This window comes from Mauremys mutica, chromosome 18 (genome assembly GCF_020497125.1).
Source record: "Mauremys mutica isolate MM-2020 ecotype Southern chromosome 18, ASM2049712v1, whole genome shotgun sequence".
In the NCBI taxonomy this organism is placed as follows: Eukaryota; Metazoa; Chordata; order Testudines; family Geoemydidae; genus Mauremys; species Mauremys mutica.
This window is the reverse complement of record NC_059089.1, coordinates 11,069,766-11,089,142: the sequence shown is the minus strand read 5'-3', so window position 1 is coordinate 11,089,142 and position 19,377 is coordinate 11,069,766. Positions and strand designations below refer to the sequence as shown.

General features: G+C 45.9%; 1 protein-coding gene across 1 annotated transcript in view; it reads right to left on the bottom strand.

Annotated features, from left to right (window-relative positions):
- Positions 1-19,377, bottom strand: part of CACNA1B (calcium voltage-gated channel subunit alpha1 B) — a 491,615-nt gene that overhangs the window by 271,783 nt on the left and 200,455 nt on the right. The window contains exon 6 of the mRNA XM_044993192.1: positions 17,097-17,284. Within this exon, the coding sequence (XP_044849127.1) occupies positions 17,097-17,284 (188 nt within the window). The remainder of the gene's footprint in view (positions 1-17,096; positions 17,285-19,377) is intronic.

The window sequence follows — 19,377 nt, the reverse complement described above, 5'->3', positions numbered from 1 at the left end:
TGTTAATCACTTGCTATTCTTAAAAAAACAAAACAAACAGCCCACTGCATGCAGAATCTCTCCTTTGGATGAAGCAGGTGTACAAGGATTTCCATACCAAACCATTGGTCACAAACAAACAGGTTGTTTTTCACATTTTCTAGGAAGACATTTTTGGCAATTAAAATTTAAAAATGTGCTTCTGCCTTGTACTACATGATTAATGATTTCTGTTGCTGCAAACTAAAGCAGACCAACGAGCACTCAAAAGATTAAAGAATTTTATTTTGCTTCTGTGTTACTGCTGACTACTCATCTTGGTCCATAACAGCTTGACAGGGTTGGCCTTCAGTGCCTACTGGAAGGTCCATATTTAAGCAATCGGAGATGGATTGGGCATGGTAGCAGTCATGTGGAATGGGACTGCGTGCAGAGTTTAATTATTTTTTGTTATATGTCTGTTGCTGGTAGATAGGGTCAAAATATTTGAGCCAAAACATTTTTGGAGGAAAAAAATGCAGATTTGGTGGCACTGAAGTGTTTCGTGAAGTCATGTTGATTTTGCCAAATTGTTTCAGGTGAATAAAAGCTGAAAAGCTTTAAATGTTTTGTTCTGATATTTTGCAAACGTAATGTTTTCATTTTTCAGTTCAAAAACAAACTTTTCATTTCCTTCAAATTTATTAAAAACAACTGAAAAACATTAATGATTGCTCAAAACAAAACATTTTATTTCAGGTCTAACACAATTAATTTAAAATCACAATGACAATTTTTCCCACTTTTCAATTAGCTGAACATTTTGAAAACCTCATTTTCACATCTGCCTGAAATTATTTAATTTTTCCTTGATTTTTTTGGAATTGCCAGTAAACTGAAAAATCCATTACTCATCTAGCTCTATTCACTGGGTTGGATTTGATGTGGGGGTAACTGGTGAGTTTGTTTATTTATACATGTATTTTTACAAGGTTGTGAAGGGTGCCCAGAGTGTTGGATGGGTGCTTTTTAATAAAGAGTAGCAAACAGCTAAATTAATAAATATTGAGCCAAAATCTTGGGATGTAATGCGATTCCTGAGACACACTGAAGCAAAACATCTGTAGCTTAGGGTTAAGATAGATAGAGAATGTGGGTAAAACTCACCCTTGTGCAAAAAGCCAGCACTATGCCTCTCTAAAGTTCCATTCAAGACCTCAAAAGATGATTGAAATGGGGTAAATGGTGCACAAGCCTTATGCTGACTCTCTGCTCTGAGCCAAATCTCACACATTTCAACACTACAGCCAGCAGGGCTCCTGGGTTCAGTTTGTGTTTCAGGCAAAAGAGCCAGACCCTTCTTTATTCTTCTTTTTGCTGAACTGGCTCGCTCATCCCCAAGGGTTCCCCCCATTGAACCATCTGAAGATCCTCCACTGGCAATTCTGCATGAGCTCTGATCTACAGTTGCCACCACTGGGCAGAGCAAAGAGGGGCTCATCCTTCCTCCCACCCAACTTTTCATTATCCTGCAGATGTGCCATTCAAAGCAGCTGCCAGCCTCCTGCATTTTTGCTCCCAGTCCTCCTCCCACCACTCCATTTTACTGTATGTGGTTGTAGCTCTGGGTTTATATGGAAATGCAACGCAAGCAAGTGAAAGATTAATGAGGGCGAAGTGCAAACCTGTGTCCTAAGGAAGAGAGCTACCCAGTCTCTCTTATTACTAAGAGCATAAGAACGGCCAGACTGGGTCAGACCAAAGGTCCAACTAGCCCAGTATCTGTCTTCTGACAGCAGCTAATACCAGGTGCCCCAGAGGCAATGAAAAGACCAGGCAATCACCAAGTGATTAGCCCCTGCCACCCTCTCCCAGCCTCTGGCAAACAGAGGCTAGGGACACCATTCCTGCCCATTCTGACCAATAGCCATTGATGGACCTATCCTCCATCAATTTATCTAGTTCTTTTTTGAACCCTGTTATAGTCTTGATCTTCACAACATCCTCTGGCAAGGAGTTCCACAGGTTGACTGTGCCTTATGTGAAAAAATACTTCCTTTTGTTTGTTTCAAACCTGCTGCCTATTAATTTCATTTGGTGACCCCTAGCTCTTGTTATTTGCACCTTATAATACATGTCCTTATTTACTTTCTCCACATCAGTCATGATTTTATAGCTCTCAATCATATTCCCCCTTAGTCGTCTCTTTTCCAAGTTCCAATTTTATTCATCTCTCCTCATATGGAAGCTGTTCCATGCCCCTACTGATTTTGTTGCCCTTTTCTGTACCTTTTCCAATTCCAATAGATCTTTTTTGAGAAGGGGCAACCACATCTGCACGCAGTATTCAAGATGTGGGCGTACCATGGATTTATATACAGGTAATATGATATTTTCTGTCTTATTATCTATCCCTTTCCTAATGGTTACTAACAATCTCGTTGCTTTTTTGACTGCTGCTGCACATTGAACAGATGTTTTCAGAGAACCATCCATGATGACTCCAAGATCTCTTTCTTGAGTGGTAACAGCTAATTTAGACATCATCAATTGTATATGTATAGTTGGGATGATGTTTTCCAATGTACATTACCTTGCATTTATCAACATTGAATTTCATCTGACATTTTGTTGCCCAGTCATCCAATTTTATGAGATCCCCTTTGTAACTCTGCGTTGGACTTAACTAACTTGAGTAGTTTTGTATCATCTGCAGATTTTGCCACCTGACTGTTACGCCTTTTCCAAATCATTTATGAATATGTTGAACAGTACTGGTCTCTGTACAGACCGCTGCAGGACATGACTATTTACCTCTCTCCATTCTGAGAACTGACCGTTTATTCCTATCCTTTGTTTTCTCTCTCTTAACCAGGTTTCAGAGTAGCAGCCATGTTAGTCTGCAAAAAGAACAGGAGTACTTGTCACACCTTAGAGACTAACAAATTTATTTGAGCATAAGCTTTCATGGGATACAGCCCACTCCATTGGATGCATAGACTGGAACATACAGCAAGAAGATATTTATACATACAGAGAACATGAAAAAGTGGAAGTAGCCATATCAACTGTAAGAGGCTAATCAATTGAGATAAGCTATCATCAGCAGGAGAAAAAAAAACTTTTTTGCTGTATGTTCCAGTCTATGCATCCAATGAAGTGGGCTGTAGCCCACAAAAGCTTATGCTCAAATAAATTTGTTAGTCTCTAAGGTGCCACGAGTACTCCTGTTCTTTTTCTCTCTTACCCAGTTACCAATCCATGAGACGACCTTCCCTCTTACCCCAGGACAGCTTGCTTTGCTTAAGAGCCTTTGGTGAGGGACCTTGTCAAAGGCTTTCTGAAAATCTAAGTACACTACATCCACTGGATCACCCTTGTCCACATGCTTGTTGACCCCCTCAAAGAATTCTAGTAGATTGGTGAGGCATGATTTCCCTTCACAAAAACCATGTTGACTCTTCCTCAACAAATCATGTTCATCGATGTATCTGACAATTCTCGTCTTTACTATAGTTTCAACCAGTTTTCCTGGTACTGAAATTAAGCTTATCAGCCTCCACCTTGCAGTCTCCATTGACTGTCAATTAGCTAATCCAGCTGCACTCATGGCAGCACTCACTCCTCATACTGTGGGTGGACACTGTCCGTACCGAATACACGACTGCCTAGGCTTACATAATCCAAAGGCTTCCTCCATCAGTGGTAGCAGCTGGACCCATCGCCGCTGCGTCTGTGAGAGAGAGAGGGCTGCTTCTCATTAGCAGGTGAAAGTATCCCTAATCAAATAGAGGATGATATTTGACACTAATAATTTTAGAGGCTGAGGAGGCTGGTAAATTTCTCATTGTGCTGCAGGGACGAAAAGCAGAAGGCTATTATAGATGTGTCCCATTTCTGCCGCAGATGGGCTCCCCCATTACAGACAGCATGTTCTGGTATCCACACACAACCCACTATACCCCCACTATACACATGAGCCTCTGTGCAAATGGCATAAGCTACACTGGTCCCTTAATGCAACTCCTGTGTTTGCTACTGCTCTGTTCCCTGCCACATCTCTCAGCGTTCAGAACTTTTAGCTAATCAGAGCTACTTCAGTGACAATAACTTAGGCCTGGGTGAACATGGGAGGCCATGAGGACACCTTCCCCCAGACAACAGAGGAAAGGGGCAGCTCTCCGATAGGACTGATTACTCTTGCTTTCTTTGCCTTTTGCATCCATGCCCTGCAGGGAGGTTGGGGGTGCTTTTGAGCAAGAGGAGGCTGCACGGAAGCCTCGTCTCAGAAAATTCAGCAATCGCACGGTTCTTAGCTCCTCCGAGCTTCTGACATTTTATCCTCCTCACTCCTTATTTCCTGAAACTGCCTGCACCATGAAGTCACCAGCCTCCGGTGGGGTTTGCCAATGGGTTTGTCTATGCTGCAATTGCAGGTGTGATTGCAGCTCAGGTAGGCACTCCCAAGAGAGCTGTAATCTAGCTAGCATGGCTAAAAATATCGGTGAAGATGCAGCGGTGTAGACAGTACCAACCCACCTAGACCTCTGTGTCCCACGCCCTCGCATCTTCACTTCTATTGTTAGCCGTACTAGCTAGATCTAACCTAGTGCAGGTATGGTTACCAGAGCTGCAATGACATATCCGACTGCAGTGCAGATACCCTATGTATCTGAAGCCTCTGTCCGTCCTCTGGCTCCCAACAGTGTGAATCATGCTGAGTCCCAGGCCCCACAAGAAAGCACTGCAGCTTCAGATTAACGAGCCTGACATCAACACACCTGCAGCTGGGCAGGTATCTATCTTCTCACCTGGTAGTTATTCCTATGACTAGGGCTCTACCAAATTCACAGCCAAGAACAACACGTCATGGACCTTGAAATCTGGTCTTTTGTGTGCTTTAACCCTCTCCTTTACAGATTCCATGGGGGACACCAGCATTTCTCAAGTTGGGTGTCCTGACCCAAAAGGGAGTTGCAAGGTCACAAGGTTATTTTAGGGGGGTCATGGTATTGCCACCCTTACTTTTGCGCTGCCTTCAGGGCTGGGCAGCCAGAGAGTGGTGGCTGTTGGCTGGGCAACCAGCTCTGAAGACCGCGCCTCACCAGCAGCAGTGCAAAAGTAAGGGTGGCAATACCAGAGCATGCCACCCTTACTTCTGTGCCACTGCTAGCCGTGGTTCTGCCTTCAGAGCTAGGCGCCCGGCCAGCAGCTGCCGCTCTCCATCTGCCCAGCTCTGAAGGCAGCGTCACCACTAGCAGCAGCACAGAAGTAAGGGTAGCATTACCACAACCCCCCCGTACAATAACCTTGTAAACCCCCCGCACACACACACACACAAAATTCCTTTTTGGGTCAGGACCCTACAATTACCGTGAAATTTACTGAAAACATTAAATTTACTATTTTAAAAATCTTATGACCATAAAATTGACCAAAATGGACCGTGAATTTGGTAGGGCCCTTACCTATGACTAAGCAACCAGCCACAAAGGAATCCAGCATCCAAAACCTTGGTTGCACAGTCCATTTTGCGGGCGCTGGTGCCCTCTGCAATCTGGATTCATGGTACCCCACTTTCAAATAGTGCAAATTCTACCTGTTGGACAGAACGGAGAATGCAGCTTAAAAAAAAAAAGTCACCCTGGAAACTTGACGTGTGGCCAGGGTGAAAAAAATAAAATTTTTACTTGTCCTTTTTCCTCCTCCTTTGTGGCTTCATTAAAAGCCACATTTTTGCCAAGTGATTTCTTTTCCCTTTGGCTGCCCATGCTTTTGCTAGCTAAACAGTTTTTATTCCTCAGCATGTTCATTGAGAGCAATGAAAGCTGATACACACACACACACACACACACACACACGAGCGAGAGATATCGAACCCACCATAAATCCCTTCAGCCAGTGACACTGCAGACAGCTAGCTTCAGGCTCACATAAATATCAAGTGCAAATGAGCCCTCATTTATTGAGGCTGATGCTGGTGCCTAACATTTGTGGATTTGGGCTGGCAGTTAAAATCACGTCTAATTGACGATAGATGGCGGGATGGTAGGTGCGTTCTGAGAAAACAGTGATTTCAAAGCCACCTCCTTGGATCCCCATGGGGTTTGCCGGCTTATTCCACAGCTAAGGCAGAGTAGGTGAGACATGCAAGCACAGGGAGATAACCTCAGGGTGAAAACTGCCCCCGGGCAAAATGCCAGCAAAAGCCATTCAAACCCTAAATGGAGAACCTAAGTACTGCCTCAACTTGTATTGGCCTCTGCATAGAGATTAATCTCACAAACAGAAACTACCTATCTTAGCTACTTATCAGACACCACCACTGTAGTATCTGAGCATCTCACAGTCTTTAATGTGTGATCTCAACACCCCTCCAAGGCAGGGTTGTGTTATTATACAAACCCTTCTATAAACAGAGAGACTAAGTGGTTTGCCCACGGTCACTTCAGATGTTTGTGGGGGAGAAATAGAGTGAGAACAAATTTTCTCATTGTATTTTGATCCTTCCACTTCCATTTCTAACATGAACCAGGAAATTCAGAGATACAGAGAGAAATGAAAAATAGGACCAAGTTAATCAAAAGCCATTCTCAAGCCTGCTAAAGGTTGGGTTCAAATTAGGCTCAAGTTTTGGGTCAATTCTGGGGGGGTTTTTTGAACCACAAAGCACATATTAGCATAGCAGTTTAGCCCTAGTAGTTCACAGATATGAAATATCCATTGGCCACTGGTATTAGACAGGAGAAACATATGTTTCACTTTCAAGAAATATTACAATCTCTCCTTATTGAGAGAGAGAGAGAGAGAAATTTGAAATTTTGTGTGGTCTGCAGGACATTCCATATCTCGCAAGGTAAATTCCCTCGAATAGCTTTGAGTGCCTGTAAAAAAAAAAAGATCCTACGTGAAATCCTGGCCCTACTGAAGTCAATGGCAAAACTCACATAGACTTCAATGGGGCCAGGATTTCACCCAGGATGCGTGAAAGTACTAAGCTCCAGGACTTGCACACCTCAGTTCTCCTCCAACTCAGTGTTGCTGTTTATTTCCTGCTAAGTGTAGCACAGGGATTTCTCAACCTGAAGCTCGTGGGCAGGTGGCAGGGGAGTTGCAACCACCTGGCCTTTGCAAAATGAGAGTGGGGTCTGGCTAGATCCCGGAAAGAGGGGAGGTTGCATCAGCACCTACCATGGAGGAAGGAGTCCTAGCATGGAAGAGAGCAAGAACCACTGACGTTGCACAAGAGAAGGAGAAAAACAGAAATGACTCTCCTACTCCTGGTGGAAAACATACACCATAGAATCATAGAATTGTAGGACTGGAAGATACCTTGAGAGGTCACCTCGTCCAGTCCCCTGCACTCATGGCAGGACTAAGTATTATCTAGACCATCCCTGACTGGTGTTTGTCTAACCTCCCCAGGCAATTTATTCCAGTGCTTAATCACCCTGACAGGAAGTTTTTCCAAATGTCCAACCTAAACCTCCCTTGCTTCAATTTAAGCCCATTGCTTCTTGTCCCATCCTCAAAAGGTTAAGAACAATTCTTCTCCCACCTCCTTAGAATCATAGAATATCTGGGTTGGAAGGGACCTCAGGAGGTCATCTAGTCCAACCCCCTGCTCAAATCAGGACCAATCCCCAACTAAATCAAACCCTTATAACAACCTTTTATATACCTGAAAACTGTTATGTCCCCCCTCAGTCTTCTCTTCTCCACACTAAACAAATCCAATTTTTTCAATCTAGATCATGTTTTCTAGACCTTTAATCATTTTTGTTGCTCTTCTCTGGACTTTCTCCAATTTGTCCACATCTTTCCTGAAATGTGGTGCCCAAAACGGGACACAATACTCCAGTTGAGGCCTAATCGGCACAGAGGAGAGCTTCATAGAATCATACACTTTAAGATCAGAAGGGACCATTATGATCATCTAGTCTGATCTCCTGCACAATGCAGGCCACAGAATCTCACCCACCCACTCCTGTATCAAACCTGTGTCTGAGCCATTGAAGTCCTCAAATCATGGTTTAAAGACTTCAAGGTGCAGAGAACCTTCCAGCAAGTGACTCCTGCTAACACATCCCAGAATGATGTTTGCTTTTTTTGCAACAGTGTTACACATATTTAACTTGTGATCTACTATGACCCCAGATTCCTTTCTGCAGTACTCTTTTCTAGGCAGTCATTTCCCATTTTGTATGGAAAAGTCTTATAGAATTTGACAGGGAGGAAGGAAATAGGATTCTGTAGAAATGTAATTGGATGCTATAAACCCCATAGTATTTAGTAGAAGATGACATCCCTTTGAATAGTAGGTGCTTTTTAAATATCCTATAGAATTTTATAGCAGGGACAGAATGCTCTATTGTACTTTCCAGAATGGTTCAAAAATTTGACAGAAAGATTACTAGATGGCGGTTTTGAATCAAGGTTAGAATTTTTTTCTAAACAATTTGTTCTAGGAATTATTTTGGGGCAGTTCTCTGGCCTGTGTTGTACAGGAGGTCAGACTAGATGATCACAATGGTCCCTTCTGGCCTTTCAATCTGTGAATTCACTATGGCCCATTAAGTGCTGCAGGACTTTTCTATGAGAGCCTATATTGAGCCCACAAACTCATTTCATATGGAGGTCACTGAACATATGGTAAAAAAGTCCCACATAATGTCTGTGTGCCATACCATATTATATTTGTGACATGGAGTAGAAGACAATGACCTCTTGAGGTCCCTTCCACCCTACATTTCTATGATTCTATACCATACACATTTTAAAGAGGTAAAGAACTGTACCCAAGGATATTGTAACTAATTCTAGAACTAGGGGTGGAGAAAGACCTGATAAGAACAATCCTGCATGAGCAGGATGACCTGAGTACTTTGTCTAGTCTAGTTTGAAATAACTCCAGCAATAGAGCTCCTGTGTTTCTCAGGGGACACTATTCTACTGTCTACTGAACCTCACAGCTAAGAAGTTTTTTTTCCCTGATATTCAACCTCAGTTTTCCTTTCCCCAGTCTCATCGCATTGTTCTTATTTGCATCCCCTTCATCCTTCTTTGATTTCCTTCTGGGCTCTCAGAATAATCCACTTATAGCAAAACAATATCCTCTTCTGTCTTGGGGAGTAATTTATTCAACCTAGTTCAGCTCCCCGAAGTGAGGTCCTTCTCACCCACCCCCCCTAGGTTCAGGGTTTCACAGCCCTCCTTCTGGGGCTGAGAGAGTCCTGACCTCCTCTGCCAGCCCACAAACTAACCCTTCAAGGTTTCACAGCCCTCCTTCTGGGAACCATGGGCTAGCCGACTTCCTCCTCCTTGATAGGGCTTGGAGCATCCTTTTGAGATTCTCCCACTCAATCATCTCACCACCACCATAATCCTCTTCAGGCGGATCTAATAACCCCGAACCTTTATCTGGGCCAGCTGAAAGAGAGGGGGGGAAACTTTGCCCTGCCACTCTACAAGGCTCCTGGTCCCAGGCCCTTAAAGGAACAGTGGTTTTGGTTTCGCCCTCACCTTCCCTCTGCCAGACAAACTATAACCCAGGACTGCTTCACTTCCTTCCCTGGATACATGGAACAGGATAACTGGCATCTCAAACTACCACCCTCTGGCCTTATAGGGTCAGTATCCCATTACAATCCCCCTTTTACAGATGGGGAAACCAAGGCAGAGAGTTTGCCCCAAGACACACAGTTATTTGGGAGCAGAACCCAGGGCACCTGCTGTGTACTCACTCCTCTATGCTGCACTTCAATAAGAGTCTTCAACAGAAATTAAACTTCAGTCCACAGGATCAAATTTAGGTCCCCTGCAACTCACTTTCCATAGAAGAGACCTTGAAAAGCAAGGCCTTGTCCGCCCTGCATATTGTCTCCTGTGCTGCCCCTCATACTTGGAAGGAGCTCCCTCTAAACATGTGCACTCCCTGTAAACACTGGCACAACTAACTCATTCTCCTTAAAACTTTCCTTCATTGTGGTGCCAACAAAAAGCTTGACAACAGTGAGGCTGCTGGTGCGGCAAGATCACTGTCCATCATGCTGACCAATATTGTCTCAAAATGTTCCCTCGTGATCCCCCCGATCTGCCTCCCTGTATCCACCCCACTGCCTTGTCTTATTCTTACATTGTAAGCTCTTTGGGCAGGGGCCATCTTCTTAGCTGGCATTTGTACAGAGCCTAGCTCAGTGGGGTCCTTTGGCCATGACTAGGACTCCTGGGTGCTATGGTGGGTAATAATTTTACAGGAGGAGGAGGAGGCAGTGGTGGTAATAATTTTAATCTAAAGATCCTTTGGAACATTTAGCAAGAATAGAGGTTTGCTCTGATGTCCTTGGTCAAAACTCCCCACCCCTCACTGTTTGCTGGTTGGTTTCCAATCCCCACCCCACAGGAGGCTTACTTCAGCGGTGCTGTATGGTGTGCACCCGTATATAATTTGTAAAGCACTTTAGGATGAAAGGAGCCATGTAAATTATTATAAACACTTCTAGGCAGTTATCTTAATCCTCTTGAGCAATCATTTAGCCAAGCTATACACATTAAGTTATTTTAATCTTCAGTCCCTCCAGCCTCTTAATTCTCATTCTCCAAGTTTCCTCCAATGTAATGATGTGTATCTAGTATCAAGGTGCCCAGAACAGTAGGCAGTATTCTACTGGGAGATACAGTCACATCTGTGCTGTACAGAGAAAAGCTATGACTTCCAGAGTCCAGGGAACAATGTTATTTTGTATTTCAGCAGGCTACTCTCACAGTAAGGATGAGTAAAGGTTTCAGAATCTGGCCATATGTTCTGGCCACAGGAATCTCTGTGGTCCCATCTGTACTCTATCTTCTTCCCACAATTGTTCTCAGCCTTCTACCTAATGTGACCCTGTGCTACAACAGAGAAAAGTTTCAGGTCCATCTTCTCAAGGAGCCACAAAGAAAAGGCGGCGGGCTGTGACACAGGAAACTGGTTCCCGAGTCCATGTTGAGAGCACATGTTCTGCCACGGTGAGGAAAACGGTTATGGCACGTTAGTCTTCCAACACATTTAAAACAGTGTAATGGCGGTGTAGATGGGCTCAGTCTATGCTTTAATCATGTTCTCAGATTATGCTGAGGCCCTGGGGTTCTCTCAGGATGAGAGAATTTTGGCTCTGCTCTTTGTGGGAGAAAAGATGGTTCCCTGTCATTAGCACAAGACAAAGGGACTGTTTCTAAATCATCTGTTGCTCTCTAAACTCACAGCAGGTTTCTGGCTGGGTGCAGGCCACAGCTGGTGAGCCTGCAGTATGCAGAAGGGCTTGTTTGGAGCGATTACTCTGCTGTTATTGTGCTACTGTTTCAGAAATGAGCTTCCCCCAGCTTATTCTTAAAGCATTTTACCTGATTGATGCTTTAATCTCTTTGCCTCAAGCATAAATCACTTTCCACATAAAGTCTTGCTAGAAAGCTTTCATTGACTCCAATTAAAGGGAAACTCCCATAAAAGCATAACCGGCAGATGAGTGAGGCAAAGAGGGAAGGACATTTTTGCAGTCCATGAAAACCTGAGATCCACCTCCTTGCCTTTATAACTCCTCCGTTTATTATCATGGAGAGGGGTTTAAGGATTTCCAAGCCAGTCTTATCTATCACGAAGCCCTGCCTTCTGCCTGCTGCGTTACTCCCGAATAACCCATGGGAGGGTCGTGTCCGTATCAGATGTGAAGTCAGCACAATCCTTCAGAAACACGTACACTGTTGCTGCTACAATCGCTGCTACTAAAAAGACCCTTTGTGAAAGAGCTGAGCCCAACTGGCAAACCAGACCCAAAGTGCCCTCCTTGGCTGGCGAAGTTTGTGCCTGGATTTGATCTCTGCAGGTCGGCTATCTCCAGAACAGGAAGAATCAGATCCAACCCCGCCCCCCCGTCCCCTCCCCCGCAAACTTTGGGGAACTTCAGGTCGAAATCCCAATGCTACAGCTCAGGTCCATCTTCCCAATGGGCTGAATCACAGCACTCAGCCTAAACAGGCCAGAACTCTGGGGTTTAGTCGCCAGCCTAGACCTGAGCTCTAGGGCTTGGGCACCGACAACAGGACCACTCAGGATTGGTGATTTCCATCAGCCCAAAGTTGCTTTTGAGGGGGAAACCACTCCTATTCCCTAGTGCCGTTAATAAGGAACTGGCTAAGCAGCTAGGATGCGAGCGCTGCTCTTCTGAGTTTATGAGTGACCCTAACGATGACTTACATAGGGAAAAAGCAGCACCTCCTTCCACTGCCCTCGTGGTAGAGCGCAGCAGCAGCGCTGGCGGTAGCAGAGAAATCTGAACAGCGACAGAGTGCTATTGATCCAAAGCAAACAATCAATCGGCTCGTTTTTCAGGAGGAAATGGCCCTCCAAGCTCATTGCAACCTCAACTTCCCCATAACGGCCTTGGGCCCCAGACTGCCCGGCAGGATAACCCACTTTCAGTCCCTACGATGGACCCCGCTCCATGGGAGCCCATTTTAACAGTGGAAAGTGAGAGGTAAGCCCAAGTAAAACCAACATCTAGCAGGAGCTGGAGAGTGTTCACTCAAAGGCAGGGGAATAGGAACTGCACTGCTGGGAACTGGGAGATGACCTTTTCACTGGCTCCTGGGCAGTTGACGGCATGAGAAATCTCAGCCCTGACTTCTTACAAAAGCATACTCCTACTTGTACCTCCCTGGAGGCTCATCTCAGGATCTCACAGCACTTTGCAAATATTAATTAAGCATCGCAACAAAAAGTGGATCCATGACTTGGCCAAGGTGAAAGACCTGCATCCAGGGGCTGGCAGGTTCACCTGGGGAAAGCAGAACAGACCAGAGGGTCGGTCTCCTATCAGGACATGCTCCACCCTTTTATAGTCCTAATCCACCCTCACCTGTCCCAGCCCAGAAACCTTCTCCTCCCTGGCAGAATGCCCCAAGAGCAAACTCCTTAACGAACAACCAGACCCTCAATGAGTTCCGGGGGAGGGGAGAAGAGAGGGGGAGAGTAGGCTCTGCAAGGTAGAAGCCACATCTTACTCTGCTTCTTAAAATGTTGGATAGATTATGGAGCTATGTACTGCAAACAAACCAGAGACAATATCCAGGCTTCTCCTATTTTGCATTTTAGGCACACGGGCAGGGAAGACTGGGTCACAATTTGGGGCTGGCAGTCCAGAGACATGGCTTCAGTCCCTGAGCTTTGACTCTGCCTTATAGGTAGCTGTAGTCTAATGGACTGAGCATGGGGCCATGAGTCATCATGATCTAGATTCTGCTATTGAGTCATCTTGGACAACTCATTTTCTCGCTCTATACTTCATTTTCCCTCCTCTATCTAGTGAGGCTCACGACCCTTGCACCCTCCCTTTGTAACGTGCTTGTAGAGCGATGGATAGAAAATGCAGTGTCCTTCTGGCTCACTTCCACACTCTAGACTCAGCCAGCACAGGCAGCAAAGTCTACAGAATAGCTGGCACGCAGCTGGGTTGGTTGGAGCCGCAGGCTTTGATGGGCTGGGTACTCTCTGTTGTGCACAGTCTGATAGTTGCATCACTGCACATTTGCTCTGATGAGTTTACAGTCGCTGTTGTATGTTTCTAAATGATATGTGTAGGCACAGGGGGAAACAAGAGGAAAACTGCCATTACAAAAACAAGGAAGGAGACCGGTGGCACCTGAAAAAGTGGGGGTTTTACCCACAAAAGCTTATGCCCAAATAAATCTATTAGTCTTTAAGGTGCCACCAGACTCCTCATTATATTCGTGGATACAGACTAATCCGGCTACCCCTCTGATACTAAGCAATTACAAAACAACAAACCAGATGGATCTTCCCTTCTCTTCTCCCTTCTCTCCCCTTTTCACTCTGCTGCTACCCTGTGAACAGCACAGCTCACTAGTAAGTGATAGGAGTGCACCATCAGAGGGATATGGGGATGAAGCTGGCAGAGGGACAGGTACAGAAACTCCTCACTTAACGTTGTATTTATGTTCCTGAAAAATGCAACTTTAAGTGAAACAATGTTAAACAAATCCAATTTTCCCACAAGACTGAATGTAAATGAGGGGGGTTAGCTTCCAAGGAAATTTTTTGGGGGCAGACAAAAGGCATTATATACTGTACAGTACTGTACTGTGGTGGGGAAGTGCCCCTGGCTTACCCCACACAGGCACAACCCGCTGCAGGCAAGGACGCTAGGAAACACCTTTGCAGCAGCAGCGGCCGCTTCCCTGGAGAAGAACAGGCTTGTACTTTGCCGGGAATGCTCCAGGCCCGCCTCTTCCTGTCCCCGCTCCACTCCAGGCCTGCCTCTTCCTGTCTCCGCTCCACCTCCTCTCCGGAGCACGCCACATCCCTCCCGCCCCAAAGTCCTAAGCACTGCTAAACAGCTGTTTGGCGGCCCATAGGACTTTCTGGGATGGAGGGGGAGGAGCGGAGATGCGGCGCTGCCCTGCTCCTGCCCCGCCTTCCAAGAAAGTCCTACGCGTGACGTGTTGGGAGGGAGTGGGAGAAGCCTTGCATCTCCACTCCTCCCCCTCCCTCCCAGAAAATCCTAAACGCCGCCAAACAGCGGGGGAAGTGCTGGGAGGAGGCAGAGAAGCCGAACTTGTGCAATGCTCCCTTGTAAAGTCACTGCTCTTCCACAGAATCTTACAAGCAGGCAGCCAAAGGATGTTATAATGGAGCATTGCACAACTTTAAATGAGCATGTTCCCTAATTGAGCAGGGACGTAACATTGAAACAACGTTAAGCATGACGACGTTAAATGAGGAGTTACTGTAATATGGAAACCAAGAGACCGGGCTACCATCTATCTAACTCTGCTTTAGTTGAATCTAGATGGCTAGGTGACTCTTTGGCCACGATTCTCAATGGTACTTAGTCACATGCACAGAGTTAAACATGTGAGCATTCCTGCTGAAGTCAAAGGGGTATTGGATACCATGGTGATAGGCAGATGCTTAAAGTTACACACATGCTCATCGGCTTAAAGTTACACACATGCTTAAGAACCTTCCTGAATTGGGGCTTCTAATATCATGGAAACAGGCAGATCAGAAATAGGATAGAATTGTTGGAAAGAAAAACAATCCTCCATTTTTTAATTGTCCATGGTTGCATTTGTGCTCCCACAGGAATGACAGCCTCACAGCCTATGAAACATTGTCCTCAGCCATTCCCAGAGCCTCCCACTTGTAGGTGATGGGAAATCCACCTGGCATCTAAGGTTTAACCAGGGATAAGCGGCTGGGGCTTACTGCTCCACAGACAAGATCTGCAGAGTCAGAATCACGTTTGCACAGCCAATCCTTGCTGCCCCAGATCAATGTATCGGTTTCCAATTAGGTTAATGGTACTGCAATAACTTCAAAGCAACCCCGAATCAATTCCAAGAGCCAGCTCTGCTCCCTGCATGCTAGACAAAAGGCAGGCTGGAGGAAGATGATCTAATATGCCATTTATTGATTAATCAGTCAAAACCGGGACTCTAATGGGCTTTTCGCATGATTGTTGATTGTGGAGAGAAGAGAAAGGGTCAGTGAATGGGTCTGGGGGGACTGGTTGTGTGATGAAATAGGTAGGGAGTGGAGGGGGGAACACGGATGGGAAGTGAGGCCTTCCCTCCCCCTCACGGTTGCAGACTTCTGCGACCAATCTAAATGGGCCAGCGATTGTCAAGAAATGAAGACTTGTGCAATGAAGAGAGAAGGGAATAAATGGGATGTAGTGGCTTCCACTAAAGCAGGATTGCACCTTACAGTTCACCGTGCTTGCTGCTAACCATGCTGTCCTGCTGTCATAGAAATATCCACAGGGAAGGGGTCCCGTAGCCCAGAATTCAATGGGTTTTAAAACACTGAGCACAACTAAAGTCTTCTCATAGGTCACTGGCTGTGCCCATTCCAATAATGCTCAGTAAACGCAATCGTCTGACTCTTTTCCTTATGTCTAAATTCTATTCCGCGATAAGCAATAAAGCCCATTAGACCTGTAAAGCGGGAGGTTACAGCACTTCTGGAGTGGTTCTAAGTCACATCGCTTTTGGCCTCGTGCTTTATAGCACTACTCAAGGCACCCTATAAATGTCTCCCTGCCCCGAAGCGTGCTGCTGCATTGACTATTATCACACAAACCCCTCATTTAAATACAAACCATTTTGGTGTCACTAGCGCTCACGAGCGTCTTCTACAACCAGTGTGCTCTACTACCTTGTGCCGAGTGCAGTCACTTACATGGCACAAAGAGGGTGCAAAACCGCTGGAAAATGCTCACCGATCTAAACTGTAGCCTTTTGGACCCACTTTGCACACGTGTAAATGACTAAACAAAGTGCAAGGCAATGAAGGTTCAGACCCAACAGACCACATTCATCCTGGGTGCAGCTCCACCCCAGTCAGTGGAGATATGGCAGGTAAGAATGAGGCTTGCAGAATAACCCAAACCAGCACTCCATTTGAGACCATCACCATCATCTCCCTATGTTCCTTGAAGCATGTTATAATACACAGCACTAGGTGTGAACCTAGGCTGTAGGGAAAGCCCTTAGATACAAGAGGCGAATGTGAAGGAGTCACTGATTGTGCCACTTCTATTCGGCCTTTGATGAAATATATTCTATAAGAAATAGTGAGGATGGACTCAACGCTTGGAGTTCCTACAACGGGATAAACCCATTTGGTGTGAAACTGCATCGGTACCTGCAATGTAACCTGATGACATTTTGGCATGGTATCATCATGCTGCATCAGAAATCACTACATAGGTATGCAGATACAAGGATTGCTGCCTCAAAATGCCATCTCTCTGGACGGCGATAAAGGATTATAAGGCACCAAGGAATGTCCTACAAAGCACAGAGCTCGCGGGCCACAGGCCTGCCTTAAGAAAACTGGGACAGTCCCAAAAAAGCCTGGGCTGGGGGCTACTGATGGAAAAACACCAACCAGCTGATGTGTTTTGCAGTTCAAGGCAGAATTCGAATCCTATCGCAGTAAGAATGAACCACTGACACGTTCCTCCTCGTTTTGTTCTCCACACTGGGAATCTGTGCGACGCCTGCCCCCGCAGTGGAATAGAAAAACGCAATTCACACATCGCCCGGAGAACTCTATGGATATTGTCTGTGATACTCACATTGTAGAGGATGTCGGTCCAGCCCTCCATGGTGATGCACTGGAAGACAGTTAGCACAGCAAACAGAATATTGTCAAAGTTGGTGATTCCATAGTTGGGGCCTGGCCAGTATTTCCTGCATGTGGTTCCATTCTCACATTGCCTGGCCGGGGGATCCTCTCCACAAGGAAAATCTCCCACCTCCTCACCTACAAAGACAAGAGGGATGAGGGGAGTGAAACACAGTTACTGATCAAAGCCTCCCAACGGTATCACTGAACTCTCACCAAACTGCCTCCAGGAGAAGCAGGGTCTGATTCTCATTTACACTAAGGTTCCTTTATGCTACTTTGGGATCTTAAAGTGGGTGTAGCTACAATGTCTGCCCACGTAAGGCCCTTTACATTGCCAGGGGTGTGCGATAGGGGCTTTAGTGACAGTGGAAATGAAAATCAGGCCCCATGTATCCAAAACCTACAGTTCACAACAGTGTTAGTGCCATGTCTGGGGCCCCCACACCATAGCATTAATAGTCAGAGTAGACCAAGGAGATGCCCTCGGTTTAAAGCAGAGTGAATACTGTGATTCAGTGACGTAGTGTAAGGTGTAGAAAAGTGCTAAGTATTAACATTACTACTATTGTATTAGGCCTATTGCGTCAGAGTGATGATGGACAGAAACAAAAAGATTATGAGGCAGGTTCTCCAGGCTGCTAAGGCCACTGAGCGCGGCAGCTGTCCCAGCATAAGGGGCGGGAGGGCGAATGTTGAGGGTGTTCCAAGGGCGAGGACATGAAGGGAGGGGCAGAGCAAAGCTAAACCCAACCCTATACAGTGTATGTGTAACACTTCTCGACTGGGAATCACTCCCCAAGCTCGGAGACATACCCACGCTAGCTCCGATCTACCTAGGGTGCTGAAACCAGACGTGTAGCCATGGCAGTGGGAGGGCCTACCAGCCCTGAGTCTGACCCCGCCCAGGAGAGGAGCTACGCACTCAGACGGCTAAGCCCGTCCCGCCGCTCACGCTGCCCGCTAGCTTGATCAGAGCTAGTGTGGGCACGTCTACTCAAGCTGGCAATAGATCTCCAGCGTGAAGTGAAACCACACCCATAGGTCCAAGGAGTGCCTAATGCCGGCGGTGAAAGTTAGAGCTGCACCTAAACAGCTCTAACTTTTCTCTGGGACCAGACAGTAGGACAGAGTGGAGAACTCAGCCCTGTAACTTCAGCAATGCAGGCCAGAGGCTCATGATACCGTAGTCTGTGCAGCACAACTGAGAGCATGCTAACTTCTGGGACAGAAGGCAGTGGGTTCACGTCTCTTAGCAAGTTTTGTGCTCCCCCCCAGTGCAAAGGCGGCAATGCTGAACTGCTGTAGGGGCCATCTAGCAGGGAAATATTCCACCAAGGCTCTGGGGTCAGGGCATACCAATTCCCTCCTGGCCCATGTTGGAGAGTGTAGAGGAGGAGGCTGGCATGCCCTTGCCAAGGCGACTTCTCTCATTGAAACAGGTTTTCATGTCCATGGCGGCCAAGCTCTGAACACGGAATGGACTGTAAGCTCTTAGGGATGGGACTGTCACTGTGTTACATGTTTGTACAGAGCCTATCGCTGACCTCGGAACCAAAAGTAGGAGTGGGCTGATAACGTTTGCGGATGACACCAAGTTGGGAGGTATTGCCAATTCGGAAAAGGATCGGGATATCCTCCAGGGAGATTTGGATGACCTTGTAAACTGGAGTATTAGTAACAAGATGAAATTCAATAATGAGAAGTGTAAGGTTATACATTTAGGGATGACTAATAAGAATTTTAGTTATAAGCTGGGGACGCACCAGTTGGAAGTAACGGAGGAGGAGAAGGACCTAGGAGTCCTGGTTGATCGTAGGATGACTATGAGTAAGCAATGTTATGTGGCCGTTAAAAAAGCTAATGCGGTCTTGGGATGCATTAGGCGAGGTATTTCTAGTAGAGATAAGGAGTTGCTAGTCCCGTTATATAAGGCGTTGGTAAGACCTCATTTGGAGTATTGTGTGCAGTTTTGGTCTCCCATGTTTAAGAAGGATGAATTCAAACTGGAACGAGTACAAAGAAGGGCCACTAGAATGATCCGAGGAATGGAAGGCCTGTCGTATGAAAGGAGACTTGAGGAGCTCGGTTTGTTTTCCTTAACCAAAAGAAGGACAAGAGGAGATATGATTGCACTCTTTAAATATATCAGAGGGATAAATACCAGGGAAGGAGAGGAATTATTTCAGCTCCGTGCTAATGTGGACACGAGGACAAACAGATATAAATTG